This window comes from Gambusia affinis, linkage group LG05, assembly GCF_019740435.1.
Source record: "Gambusia affinis linkage group LG05, SWU_Gaff_1.0, whole genome shotgun sequence".
NCBI lineage: Eukaryota > Metazoa > Chordata > Actinopteri > Cyprinodontiformes > Poeciliidae > Gambusia > Gambusia affinis.
In genome coordinates this window covers 30858564-30873022 of record NC_057872.1, presented here as the reverse complement: position 1 = coordinate 30873022, position 14459 = coordinate 30858564, and the positions used below count along the sequence as shown (strand labels likewise).

Below are 14459 nucleotides of genomic sequence, written 5' to 3'. Positions count from 1 at the left end.
TTATTTTATAGAAATACTTTATACTTCGCAGTTGCAGCATAGAGACCAACACAGTAACAACTACCACAGAGTAATAGTTGTAGATAAAATAAAACAAAGTATAAATACAAAATGCTACAAATTGTAAAATTATAAAATGCTGTAAAATATAAGATACAACTTAAGAGCAGTCCTTGCAGAGATTCAAAAAATGCAGATATGTAAATATATGTACAGCAATTGAGCCACAGTGCAGTTGTGCAAATTGGGCTGATTAGTGCAGAACAAGTGGATCATAGTGGATCATAGTGGATCATAGTGGATCACAGTGGATCACAGTGGATCACAGGGGATCATAGTGGATCATAGTGGATCATAGGGGATCATAGGGGATCATAGTGGATCATAGTGGATCATAGTGGATCACAGTTGATCACAGTGGATCATAGGGGATCATAGTGGATCATAGGGGATCATAGTGGATCACAGTGGATCATAGTGGATCACAGTGGATCATAGTGGATCATAGTGGATCATAGTGGATCATAGTAGTTTCCATCCTGCAGCTGGACCTCCTGATTTCTGAAGGACACTTTGAGGTCGTCTCTCCATCTTCTGCTGCTGCTCAGGTTTCCTGCAACACAAACATCCCATTTCTGTAGATCCTTTTTACTCTCTGAATGTTTAAATGCTGACATTATGTTGTGAATGAAACATGTCAGAGTTCCTCACCATTACAACGAGCTGCCTGTCATCCTCCTTCTCTGTTAAACAGATCAGAGACAAAAATCTGTCGCACAAATCAGTGAAATATTTACAAAGTTTTAAAGTTTGTTCCTTCTGAATGGAAATCCAGCAAATATCAAGTAGACAGAAACAGTTAAATATTTAATCTCATCAGTCCAAAGGAGCTGCTGACATTTTGTTTTAGGAAGAAAAGACTTTCTGCTCCCCTCATGACCTTTAACCTTTCACCTGCTGCAGAGTCTGAGATGGAGCTCTTTGGTTTCTCTGAGCTTCACAGCACCAGTTGCTTCTCTGAACTTGTTGCTGATGTTTGTCCATTTTGTTGTTGTATTAACACAATAAAACCAAACAGTTAATTTGTTTAAATCAGTGAACCTCAGGACTTCACTCTAAGAGGAAATGTTTTCTGTTTGTTTTACTTGAAGTCAGGTTCAAATAATTTAAGGCTATTATTTAAACATCTTTTCTCTGCCCTGATATGTAAACCTCTAGTATATAAGAAGTGCATACTTTCCTTTGTCATTGCTAAACAATTCATGATGCAGTACCTACATTGGGACATCAGGGGGCGTTTCTGATGTTCAAAGCTAAAATGCAGTTTTGTCTAAATCTGCAGGTAAAATAGTTCCGTTTAGATTTGCAGGTAACAAATGAAGAATAATTCATTTGAACAAATCTGCATTTTTAAAAAAACTGTCTTAATAAATCAGCAGTTTTTTTGTTTCCTCTGAAGTTGAACTCGTTTTCTTTTTAAATCTAAATGCTCGTCGGGCGCAGAGACAAACTCTTGTCTCCTCAGCTCCACTTTAACTCACAGAGTTTCTCTGCCTGCTGGTTGCAGCCGATTTTCCTCAGGATCTCCTCGGTGACGTGCACAGCCTGGTCCTCCGTGAAGGTGGAGACCAGAACATCTACGATCTCCAGGCGGCTCTTCCCCTCCACCCTGCAGCGTCTGACCTTCGGCTCCTGGCTGCGGTCCAGCAGCTGGAAGACAAACTTGTCCAGGTTCTCCTTGCTCAGGTCCTCCAGGGTTTCAGCTAGAAGCTGCTTAATGCTGCGCGGCATTTCTCTGGAAGATGAAGCTGCTGGAACAGAAACCGAACCATATCCATTATTTATTATTTTATTAAAATAGAGAGATCTGGAGGATTGTCTTCCTTTACATGTCAGTTATGAATGTTATTGATGGTTTTTATGACCTCCAGTAATTTTCCTGCCTTCTGTTGACGACCCCCCATCAATGAAATGGTTTTAATTCAGTTATAATGAAGATAAAACAGCTGGATCCAACCAACAGCTTCTCTTCTTTGTGTCAACATGACCAAGGTCAAGCTCATCCCAGCAAACTGTTGTATTTCCAACTAGTTTGGATGATCATATGAAAGTTGCACATTCAATATCAAATTTGGGTCGGTCCGGAGGAGGAGGAAGGACGGTTCTGTTGGACTCCTTCTTCCCGCAGCTCCGTCTCCTTCGGGACAGAGAAGCTTCCTCTTCCTGAAATCTGCTTTAAAGATCACGACAAACCAGATTTTAACAATTCAATAGTTAAAATCCTTACATTCCTGAAATAATGGCCTAATCATTTTTGACATTTTTTTTTTTTTGCCTAATTCATTCAAGATGGTGAATGAATGAAAAAAAAAAAAACAATGACAGATTATTATTTCCGGAAGGTGACAATATTAAAGATATTTAATTTATCTAGCTTTTTTAGTGTGCATTTAAGGAATTAATGAACTATGTGACTAAATCTTTCTCAAATTACAGATTTCCCTTCCAGGTCAGATCTACATAGATCTACATAGATCTACATAGATCTACACTAGATCTACATTACTGGATTTAATATTGACCGAAATATTCTGTATTTTTCTTCTTCAGTTTTCTGCACTATGATCGTTGTGATGTTAGTGATCATTGTGCTACAGCTGTTGTAAAGAATGTTAAACAGAGAATCATCTTTTTTCTATATGAAAACTTTTTGAATAAAGTCACTGGGTACATAAATTAAACCAATGTGTAATTTCTAACTGTAACTGTCTTCATTTCACCTGATCAGGTGTCTCCATCCCAGCCTAACAGCGTCGGTCTTCAACTGGTACCAATTTGGCTCCAACTCCTCCCCTCATCATTTCTATATTCTTTACACCAAATGTTTTATAAACATTAATGTTGTTTCCACATATCATCTCCAATGTCCGCTGGACTTCGGGTTGCTCCGTGTCAGCTGTTTGGGATTCCCCTCTGTAATTTCCCCTCAGAAAGCAGGAGGAGAATCCGGCTTTCTGATTGGCTACCTGTCACATTCAACAGGCTGCGTTAAGCTCCCAGTGGGGAAAACCCCTGATTTAGATCGGAGCGCCACAACGATCTACCGTAACACACCACACACTACAGGATGATCGGTTATGAAACCACAAGAGACAATCTGAGAACATCAACGTTCTCAGATTGTCTTCAGGGGAAAATGTAGGAGTGAACTAACGTGTAGTGTGAACTATTGCATCAGGTAGTCGATGTTCCATCTTCTCTATTTAAATCTAATGATTACTGAAGGACAATATGGTTTACAGACTTCATAATCTGAACTCTTTTGGTTGAATCCAGTATTTATTTACACTTTGGTGTTTTTATTCATTTTTGTTAATGGAGACTGAGAATCCATTTTATTTTTGGTTGTCTGGGCCTGAACTCCCCTCAGCGTCTGGGACCTTCAGCGATGAGGATGATGAAGGTCAACAGAAACTCTGATCTGCCAAAGTTCTTACAAAATGATTTCTAACTTGTGTTGAGGCGACACTGGATTCATCCTGGATTATTAATAATTATTAATAATTATTAATAATCCACCAGGTCAGTCAGGGAGTTCAAATCCAGACGAGTTAAAACTTCCCTCTGAGGACATTAAAGCGACGGCACTCCTGTGTTTTAAACCTGATTTAAAACACCATTTACAGCCTGACACTCATACAATATTTAGTCTTACACTATTTGCATCTTTAGAAAGAGTTTTAATAAACGGCTGAACTTTAACATTTGAATTAATCTGTTGTGACGAGTTTGTTTCTCCTGCAGTAAAACTCAGAAACAAATGAAGCAACTCTTTATTCTTCTAGAATAAAAGTGGTTTAATGTGTTTTTTTCATTCTGTTTAAAATAGATTTAATTTTCCTCCAGGATTTATTTTTTCATCAGGTCATCGATGAGGAAACGTTGCTGCTCCTTCAGGATTTGGAGGAAGATATCCTTTGCGTTCCTGCCGGCTCCTTGTACGTCTCCGTACAGCCGTCTCATCTGGTTCTGGGAGGGCCGCAGCATCATTATCTCATCATAAGTTTCATTTTGAATAACTTTGGCTTTTAAGAGCTTGTCCAAAATGGGCGGAACGGCGGTGACTCTCTGGATCAGCTCATCCCTGTGTCTGTCCACGAAGTGTTCCTCTGAGGAGAGAAAACAGGAAATATTTAGTCACTGCACAAGATTTAAACTAAACTTTCATTTCCTTCTGATATTCAGATGATGTGCATATATAGTTTTGTTCCCCGGCTGAGTTTGTCTAGCTTGTAACTCTGCAGCTTCTCACTTTTATCCAGGCAGCAAAGTGAATGTTGGAGACGTTTTTTCTGAGGCTAATGTTGATCTACAGACAAAATAAATCATCTTAAAGGAGTCAAAGGTGCAGAAAGAGTAAATCTTATGAAGCGGTTTCATCCAGCGCCGTCAGCCTCATAAAGAAGAACCAGCCGGTTCCACCTGCAGCCGTCACAGCGATCCAGAAATCCTCACTGAGGAACGAACCAATCAGGAGGGACTTCCTGCCACATCCAGATCCTGAAACCAGGAAGGTTCCTGGGATTTCCAGTAAAACCATTTACAGCCTGACACACATGCATAGACAGCTGATTAGCATGACAGCATTTAGCTCTGCTCAGTGTTTCCTCCATCTGCAGGTTTATGAGAAACAACAGGCAGTAAAAACAAACCAGGGTTTGTTCTGGACGACCAGAGTTCCTTCCTGACACGGACCGAACTTCTGGAGAAACAAACATCACCGCTGCTGCTGTACCTCTGAACAGAGCATCCTCCTGGATGGGAGGAGGTTTAGAAACATCTCTGGGTTTAACTTGTTTTAAATTTCTCTCTATAATGCTCTTACTAGGGGTTAGCAGGCCGACCCGACCGGTTCGGTTCTGGTTCTCCAAACTAGAATCCCTCTGACTGCTGCAGCCTGAAGATCAGATCAGATAGCGACCTCTGTGAGATTTACTTTGACTGAACCTCATTTAAAACACATCAAGTCAAATCTGTAAAATGTCTGACTGCAGGCTGGAGTTCATGAAGTTTGGCTGGAAAAATGGAACCAGAAAACGGGAGGAAGTGGATCTCAATCTTAACTCCACAAATCATTCCTGTCATGTATAAATTATGGATGAATTTTCTTCAGGACCTTTTCTGGGCTGTTGGTTTTACTTTTGTTTTATTTTTGCAAATAAAACAAAAAATGACAAAACTTTGATGCCTTTTTTGTTCTAAAATATTTTTGTCATTTTCTTCTTTTTTACATTGAAATACTAACATTTTTACAACTTGTTTGTTTGTTCAGTAAAATATTAAACAGGCTGCAGTACAGAATGGAAACCAACTGGAAAAATAAAATAGTTCATTAGAGGATATTTATGTTCTAACTGGGGAGATAATTCAGCTAAGAAAGGCATTTGTGGTGATTAAGTTAAGTTAAGTTTTATTGTTCCTTAGCGATCTTAGCTGGACTCCAAACTACAGACAACGCAGGAAATAAAATCTACCAGAGAATCAATTTAGAGCAGAGAGAAGCAACGAGGAGGAAAGGAAGAATCTGAAGGTTCTACACTGAAAATAAAACCATCCGCAGCTGATTCAACCAACTGGGACTCCATTAAACTGGGACTCCATCAAACTGGGACTCCATCAAACTGGGACTCCATTAAACTGGGACTCCATTAAACTGGGACTCCATCAAACTGGGACTCCATTAAACTGTCATCTGAATCTGGTTCTGGTTCTGAGCTGCTGATCAGTATTTCATCGGTGTAATTTGTAAACAGCAGTTTATTACTTTGTTGATACTTTGGTGAAATGTATTAAAATTTTGTTTCTTTGATCAAATTGTTGCTGATTTATAGAAATATGTTTGTTAGATTTCTCCAACATACTGATTGAACAAATCTATTTTTGTATGTTATAAAACTTTGATAATTTTCGGTACTTTATTCATAATTAAACGTCGTTTATTAAATTAAAAAATGTGTATTTTGGTATAATTTTGTTTTTAAAAACGTTTCTCTAATTAAATGAAGTTTTGTCTTCTGAGGTGAATGAATTGAAGACAAAAAGTCTCTTTGGGTCCAGATCAGCTGACCTGCTGTTAAACCTGCCGGTTCTTCTGGTCATGAGGTAGAAAAGTATCGGTGTGTTTTCAGCAGGTGTGTGAACAACGACAGGAAGCAACATGCACACAAAAATGATTGCTGCAGTTCATTCTGCAAATTATTTCAATCTTCAAAATAAAGTTGATGTGATTTAAAGTAACTTATGCACCAACATGTAGCTTCATGTTTTCTACTTTTATGTTGAAACAACGACCCGTACAAGATCTCTGACTCGGCTTTTGTTTCTGGAGTTTAAAAGAAAAAATGACTCACCATCACTGGATCCATCAGCAGCAGAACACAAACCTGCTGTTTTAGCCTCTTCAACTGCAAAAAATAAAAATACAAAATCAGGGAATAAGAACAAAAACAAATTCTTCCTTCTGGGCAGAGGAGCCTTTTATGTGTGTGTGTGTGTGTGTGTGTGTGTGTGTGTGTGTGTGTGTGTGTGCCTTTTATTTTTTTGTCTGATTGTTTCCATAAAGTGTCAGATATATTCATATTAAATCCTGTATCTATTTCCATCCTATTTAAATCTACCGGATGTTTCTGGGAGGTTTTTCCCAGAGGCCTGTTGGAGATATCCATGATGATTGGCTCCCAGGAGCCCCTGATGGAAGAATCTCCCGCAGAGCCAGTTACAGGGCAGCTCCGACAGACAGAGCCGTCAAAAAGCGCTACTTTAGCGCACAAGTCCTGAGACCAGCCGCAGCTTGGATCAGCACCGATCCAGAACTAAACCGAGCCTAAAGCTCAGGCAGTCAGAACTGCTCAGGTTCTCAAATCCCCTCAAAGTAAGAAAACACTGTGCTGAAATTCAACCCCGATCTTAAGAGTTTGTTTTAGTTTTTCTTCAGTTTTTGCGCTTCGGGTTACTGAGTTGGAGCCAAAAGAAGGAAACTGATGTGATCGGATGTCTGGGTCAAAAGTGAAAGTAAAAAAGAGTCGCGCTGGTTTAGTTTTTCTTTGTTGAATCAACATGTTGCATTCTGAGTGTAAAACAGTCTAAAAGTTTGTTTTTTCCTGCTGATCTCTGTGTAGAAGGTAAACGGATCCAGATCCAGTGCAGATATTTACCCAGTTCGTCCGCGTCCTGCTGGCAGCGGATCTCTCTGAGGATTTCCTCCGCCACCTTCAGAGCTTTTCTCTCCGTGTAAACGTTGATCATCACCTCAGAAACCTTCATGTAGTCCTTGTCCTCCACCTGGCTCATCTTGACTCCGTCCTTCCGGTCCACCAGCTCTATTCGGAACTTCTTAAAGTTTTCGGTGGACAGATCCTCCAGTTTGTTACTTAAAATCTTTTTGGCAGTTTTTGGAGGCATTTCTCAGAATGATCCCGATGTGCTGCGACGGGCCTGATCTCCGGTCAGATTCTGACACTGTCTGATGACGTGGTGCGTTTCGGTGTTGTGGGAAAATGCGGTTTCGACATAACTTCCTAGTATTCATGAAAATGGTCAATTCCTCGCAGTTGAATATTGAATACATGTTTCGCATGTTGAATACATGATTAGAGATGATGATGTTTCTGGATGTGCCGCTGGCTCCTTTTTCTTATTTGAAAACACGTCCCTGAAGGCACCACGGAGGCTTCCCCTCAGTTCGGTTGTAACACACCCAGCTGGACCTGCGTGTGCAGGATGATATGCTTAATCTGAACTTGAACAGAAAGAACCAATCAATCTGCACATGAGCTGGATGTTTGAACATCATATTTACTGTCAAATCGATCCCTGCATGGAGCATGCGCAGTAGACGGAGTGTAAACCAGCGGTAAGAGGTGGAGAAAAGGAAGGACGTGTATTTTGGACTATGAGGTCACGTGATCAGCAGCTTTACAGGAAATGTACAACATGTTCTACAGGCTGAACCATGAACTACTATTATTTTCTATCAGCCATTCCACTAATGTGATTCTTTCTAAATACAATAATCTTTTCATCTCTGAGCAGATAACCGCCTCCATTGTTCCCCACTGAGCCGAAGTCCAGGTTCTTCTGGACTTCCTCAGTTCCTGTGTCCGATTGACCCATTGACCTGCTTGTGACAGTATTTGGGGCGACAGTTAAAGGGTTGAGGTTCTGGAGAACTGATCCACACCAGGAGGAGGTCATGAAGTACCTGCTCATCTAAGACCTGCAGGACAGCGACTGGAGGCTTGGAGTCTGACACCTGTGGCCCACACACACACACACACACACACCCACACACACACACACACACACCCACACACACACACACACACGCACACCTACACACACACACACACACACACACTCTTCTGATGAACCTGACCTTCCACTGATCAAACCTGTTCTACCTGCAGAGCTCCAGACCTGAACGCCTCATGGCTTCAGCTGCTGATCTTCATGCATCTGCAGGACACCTGGCTCAGGTCAAAGGTCATTTCATCTACAGCCAGCAGTTTAATTGGAAACGGGGCATTTTATAACATTTTATATTTACTGTTTGACATTTTAGAGTATCTTTATGAACTCCTTCCTCCTCTGAATGCTGTGTAATTACAGACGGGACGAGTCACATATTTCCCTGAGGAGGAACAAAACATTTTTACACAGGAAGGAGCCGATCTTCTTCAGGGAGGAGGAGCCTGACTGACATCTACTCTACAGCTCAACCTGAGAGCAGCAGCCATGTTTAAAGCTGCGATTCTTCACTTAATTCAGCGAGTGAAACGTTTTCAGGCTGCAACAGAAAAAAAGTAAAACAATAAAATAAACAAAAAAACAGCAAAATGTTTGTAAAAATGCAAACATCTGCTTTTATTTTCATTTAAACAAAGTAATGTTCCCAGCACCAGAATCACATTTTTCCAGATGAAAACATTTATTTCCAGCAGTTGGATAAAAACTTAGTAAAAAATTGATTCATTAAACTCAACAAGTTTAAAATAAAAGTGAGTCGTTTCCATTCTGCAGCTGAACTTCCTCTGGTTTCTGCAGAAACTTTGATTTCATCTCCATCATCTGCTGCTCCTGCAACACAAACATCAGGTTTCCATGGAAACACTTTGCTCTTTGAACGCCAAAGTTTCATTATGAATGAAACACGTTTCAGAACCACTCACTGTAAAAACGAGCTGCTCGTCATCCTCTTTGTTTCTCCTGGACTATAAAACAGATCAGAAACTTTCATGTAAAAAAATTGTCACCATATCAGTGAAAATATTTACAGAAGATTTTCAGTTTTTTCCACCTGCCTGGAAATTCTGCAGATGTTCCTGATATTTTCACTGCAGTTGTAAATGTTGCTGTTTTTTAATGTCAGATTGAAATACTTTAGGAAGCTGGTCAAACATTTTATTTTGCCCTGAGTGTAAAAAAGTTCTTCATCGTTACTAAACTCATCACAATGCAGTAACTAAAATAAACACTAGTGGGCGCTAATGATGATCAGGACTTAAAATACAGTTTCGTTCGCGTGAAATAAAAGTTAAACTTTGTTTTCTGTAGGTAACAATAAATAAGTAAAAATTTAATTGAATTTAATAAGTAAAATGCAAACAAATCTGCATTTATTTAATTAATCTTAGGTCGGTAGTTTGTTGTCTTGTTTCCTCTGAAGTTGAACTCGTTTTCTTTTTAAATCTAAATGCTCGTCGGGCGCAGAGACAAACTCTTGTCTCCTCAGCTCCACTTTAACTCACAGAGTTTCTCCGCCTGCTGGTTGCAGCCGATGCTCCTCAGGATCTCCTCGGTGACGTGCACAGCCTGGTCCTCCGTGAAGGTGGAGACCAGAACATCTACGATCTCCAGGCGGCTCTTCCCCTCCACCCTGCAGCGTCTGACCTGCGGCTCCTGGCGGCGGTCCAGCAGCTGGAAGACAAACTTGTCCAGGTTCTCCTTGCTCAGGTCCTCCAGGGTTTCAGCTAGAAGCTGCTTAATGCTGCGCGGCATTTCTCTGGAAGATGAAGCTGCTGGAACAGAAACCGAACCGAAACCAGGGAGGAGTTTGAGGAAGTTACAGTTCATGCTGGGAGGCGGGAACCAATGCAACACATTTTTTTAAGCTTTATTGAAAACATCTGCAGACAAGAAGCTATTAAAACATGAAAGCTTCAATAAAAAACACCAATTTTTCAAACTTTATATGAAAACTGATGAATCTGATGGAGGAAAACTTCATTTTATTTCCTTAAATTAAGTTTATGCTACAAATAAATTACATAACATGTAATCTAAATCTTTATTGAAATCCAATTAAAACTGCCTGCAGGCCTTTATACTGTATGTACAGGATTCATTCAACTTTATCAAAAGAATAAACCTTTATTTACTCAACATCTAAAGTCTTATGAGAGGAACTCTGTTGGTCGGTTCGGGTCGGGTCAGGTCGGGTCGGGTCAGCTCTCCCCTCCAGAACCACTACAGTTATCAAACTGGTCCCATATATGAAAACCATCAGCTGATAGAAACCAGTAAGACCACTTCGCTGGCGGTGTGGTGACAGTGATCAGCTGCAGCTCAAACTGGCAGCAGCTGATCACTGAACTCCCGTCAGTCTGGTTTAAAGGACACGTCTGACCTCTGACCCCTGACCCCTAGCTGCCAGGAACATCCTCTCCTCCTGTCGTCACAGGAACAGCTTGTTCCTGTCTGCTGCCTGCCAAGCAGAACAAACTGGTGAGTTCAGTTTCTGCCCATCGACTCCACTGGAACAAACACAACATCATCAATGCAAAATTAATTTCAGGAAACAAAATAAAAAACGGTCATAATTCCTCTGAATCTGACTTTAACTCAACAGAACATCAAACCCAAAACCTTCTCATGATTTCAGCCTTGTGTTGTTTAAACTTAAATGAAAACAAACCGTATTTAGTTTATTACAGTATAATAGCAGAAATAAAGAAAGATGGAAAAACCTCAGTTAGACTTCAGTAATAATTTTATTGGGTTTTGGTCAGATGTAGATGTTACTCACATCGGGTTTGTTCATCTGGGGATTTTAATTCTCCATGAAGGAAAAGCTGATGACCTCCAAGCAGGTCAGTACTGACCGTTCTTAGGGTGAACAAGATGCAGAGACCATCAGATATAAAACCTGCAGAACGTTCCGAGTCACTGACAGAAATGAAACGAGTTCAGAAGAACCTGAAGAAAGTGATTCTCCAAAAAATCCTCCTGACATCCACAGACTGTTCGCCGTGACTCTGAACCAATGACATCGCTGCGATCTCCGGGTCAATCCTCAGCGGCGCCGGCGCAGAAGGTTCTGGGGGCGGTACCTGCGTTCTGGGGCGGTACCTGCGTTCTGGGGCGGTACCTGCGTTCTGGGGCGGTACCTGCGTTCTGGGGGCGGTACCTGCGTTCTGGGGTTCCTCCCAGAATCTTTCATGAGTGAAATGTGTGGCTGAAGTGACGTCACTTACTCTCTGGATTAAAGCTGGATTCTCTAAAGCACAAAAAAATCTATTTTTAAGCCTTTTATTAAAATAATTCAGAATCAAAAACAAAATGTAGAAAATGTTGCTGACCTCTGACCCCTGCCAGTCGGTACAGCTGGTCCTGACGCCTCATCTTCAGTCGGATCTTCCTGGTCTCCTCCACACCTTCCTCTGCACCTCCTCTTCATCAGCTCCACCTCCTCTTCATCAGCTGCACCTCCTCTTCATCAGCTCCACCTCCTCTTCATCAGCTCCACCTCCTCTTCATCAGCTCCACCTCCTCCGCCCTGTTTGCTGCCTCCAGCTCCCTGTGGGACGTCGGCAGCACATGAACAACTTGAAGTCCCAGAAATCTCCTGGATCTGCTGAATCATCGTTTCTGCCTGGAAAAACAAGCAGCAGCTTTTCTGAGAGCAGGAACATCTTTTCTGTTTTACCAATATCTCTGTGGAACGATATACAATCAAACTTCACCACATCACAGGCCTGACTGGCTCTCTGGATTGATTTTGTTATTTGAAAGCTGCATTTTTTACTCAGGTAAGATTTACCTGGAATGGTTTTTATACTACAAAATTAAAAAACAGAATATTTTATCTTTAGACGTTAAACCTTCACTGCTGGTTGAATCCTTGGAGAATATTCCTGGACCTGAAACAGGAAACTGGACCTGGAAAACGTGACTCTTCAGTAAATCGTTCCCTCAGTGAAACCTGGAGGAGGTTTGAGTTTATTGCTGGTTCGTTTGATGCGTTGAAGGAAAACGGGAACAGAAAGCGCCAGACAAACCTGCTGCAGATCCCAGACATCGTTTATGGATCCAACAGAACAACGACCCAAATCCTGAAAGCTCTCAGAAATGACTGACGTACAAAATAAAATCTGTTTCTAAATGTTTTCCCCTCAGATCTACTGAGGTTTTATGAAATGTTTTGGTAAATTGAATCAGCTGGAGAACAACTACCTGCTGCTGACTGGACGTTTTATCAGTTTTATTTTACTAAATATTTCCCTGAACAAATCAAAACCAAACTGTGATTTGTGATAAGTGAGCAACAAATTTCATTTCAGCCGTCTGAGTTTCTTCTGTTACTTCAGAAATCGTTTTGATTTCAGTTATTGTTTCATATTTTTCTACAAAACACGATGAAGATGATGATGATGAAGATGAAGATGATGATGATGTCAGTAAATTCAGTCTTTACTGACATTTTACAACACAAACAGATTACATGACAACAGAAAACATAAAATCCCCCAATTAAAAACTTCCTTAAACAACATCAACTGCAACACAAAGATCTGCATGAAGGAACTTAAATTATTCAAACCTGTTTCTGTTTCCATATTTATCCAGGAAGTTATGACCAGCACTTCTACTGGTCACCTCCAGTTCTTAAAGATATTTATTTCATTAAATGAACACATTATGATGCTATAAAAATGTTTTGACAAACTGAAACAACAAAATGCACTAAATAAAATTTATTTTTCTGTTTCAGAAAAGAATATATCAAAGCTTAAAAACTTTGTATTTTTGGTAGTTTTGACCAACTTATGTATAAAGGATCCAATGTCAGAAAAACATCAGCGGATAAAAACTGAAGCAAACAAACCGACTCAAGAGATCAGGAGGATGTGAGAACAGTGGAAACGTTTTCCTTCAACCAGCTGCTGCTTTCTCATGTTTCAGGTAAAACCATCAGCTGGGAACCAAACAGTCTTCATCTGTTTCTGGAGCTGGACGGTTTCCTGAACGGTAATGTTCACAGGCACCGCGCCGTGACGTAACGTGATCAGTATTTGGGTCAAAGGTGACAGTTTCCTCCAGATGTTGGCGGTACAGTGGATACACGTCCAGCTGCTGCCACAGACACAAACTGAATACAACAATCTTAAATGTAAAACCTGCCGGTTCTGTGAGTCATCTTGAATTGAAGTGTAAAACCCAACTCAATCAAATCATTAGGAAGAACCGATTAACCAATCAGAAAGGGAGATTCTGATTGTAAAAGGTTCTGTTGGAAACACCACAGAAAATTATATTGAAACAATCAGTGCAGTGATTTTAAAAATGTACAAAGTAAGACAATTCGTATAGAGACCAGCTGCACAGTGGTGCAGTTGATAGCACTGCTGCCTTGCAGCAGGAAGGTCCTGGGTTCGATTCCCTTCTTTCTGCATGGAGTTAGCATGGCGGGTTCTCTCTGGAGATCCAGTCCAGCCCCTCCTGACCCTTCAACTTGTTACAAAATAATATTTAGCTGAAGTCCTGGGTTATGTTTATTTCCCATCAGCTCTCTCTGATCAAGAATCAACCGTTTAAATTGGAAAAACACCAAATAGAACAGAAGATCCAGGATTTCTGAATAAAAATGTTTTACTGCGTAAAATTGTGAAGTAAGTAAAATTTATTTTACATTGCAATCAAATTGAAAGCACAGAAGATAAATACACTAATAATAATAATAATAATAATAATAATAATAATAATAATAATAATAATAATAATAATAATAATAATAATAATAATAATAATAATAAATAAACAGAGTAGATACATGTAGTCTAAATATTTGTTTTCAGCTGAAAGAATCAACAGAATGAAGAGACAATCTGGTGTTTTTCTCTTCTCTACTGGAAGAGACGCTCAGAAGAGATTACAAATAAATGAATAAGATTGATGTAAAATGTTTAAGACAAATGTGATAAACTCCAAAATATCATAAATTGGATTATTGGATTGGATTATAAACTGGATTATTATCAAACCTCCCAAAGAGGTTTGATAATAATTTTATATAGATTTTAATTTCTTATATTGTCACCATTTTACTTAAAAACTGACATATTTCAATATGCAGACTGTTGTTTTGATTATGTTTATATCCAAAAAGGTGGAAAAATACCAAA

The 14459-nt window shown here is 39.9% G+C and overlaps 1 protein-coding gene and 1 long non-coding RNA gene across 2 annotated transcripts; both read right to left on the bottom strand.

The window, feature by feature from the left end:
* Positions 1–3819: 3819 nt before the first annotated feature.
* On the bottom strand, positions 3820–10121 carry pycard (PYD and CARD domain containing). Its single transcript, XM_044117735.1, has 5 exons — positions 9807–10121; positions 8097–8228; positions 7215–7463; positions 6411–6464; positions 3820–4169 (listed from the first exon to the last, which is right to left on the bottom strand). Exons 1-5 carry the CDS (start codon positions 10054–10056, stop codon positions 3910–3912), a joined length of 945 nt encoding a protein of 314 aa, XP_043973670.1. The 5' UTR covers positions 10057–10121; the 3' UTR covers positions 3820–3909.
* Positions 10122–10599: 478 nt separating this feature from the next.
* LOC122830921 lies at positions 10600–12971 on the bottom strand. Its single transcript, XR_006370616.1, has 4 exons — positions 11637–12971; positions 11465–11554; positions 11084–11425; positions 10600–10762 (listed from the first exon to the last, which is right to left on the bottom strand). It is a non-coding gene; the product is annotated as an uncharacterized LOC122830921 (long non-coding RNA).
* Positions 12972–14459: the final 1488 nt, after the last annotated feature.

What these genes read in the sequence shown, in the direction of transcription:
- pycard (XM_044117735.1), bottom strand. Translation starts at nt 10,056, where the DNA reads ATGCCGCGCAGCATTAAGCAGCTTCTAGCTGAAACCCTGGAGGACCTG. An exon ending in CCAGCAGGCGGAGAAACTCT is followed by an intron (nt 8,229 to 9,806) that starts GTGAGTTAAAGT and finishes GGTGTGGATCAG; the next exon opens with TTCTCCAGAACCTCAACCCT. An exon ending in GCAGGACGCGGACGAACTGG is followed by an intron (nt 6,465 to 7,214) that starts GTAAATATCTGC and finishes TATTTTTTGCAG; the next exon opens with TTGAAGAGGCTAAAACAGCA.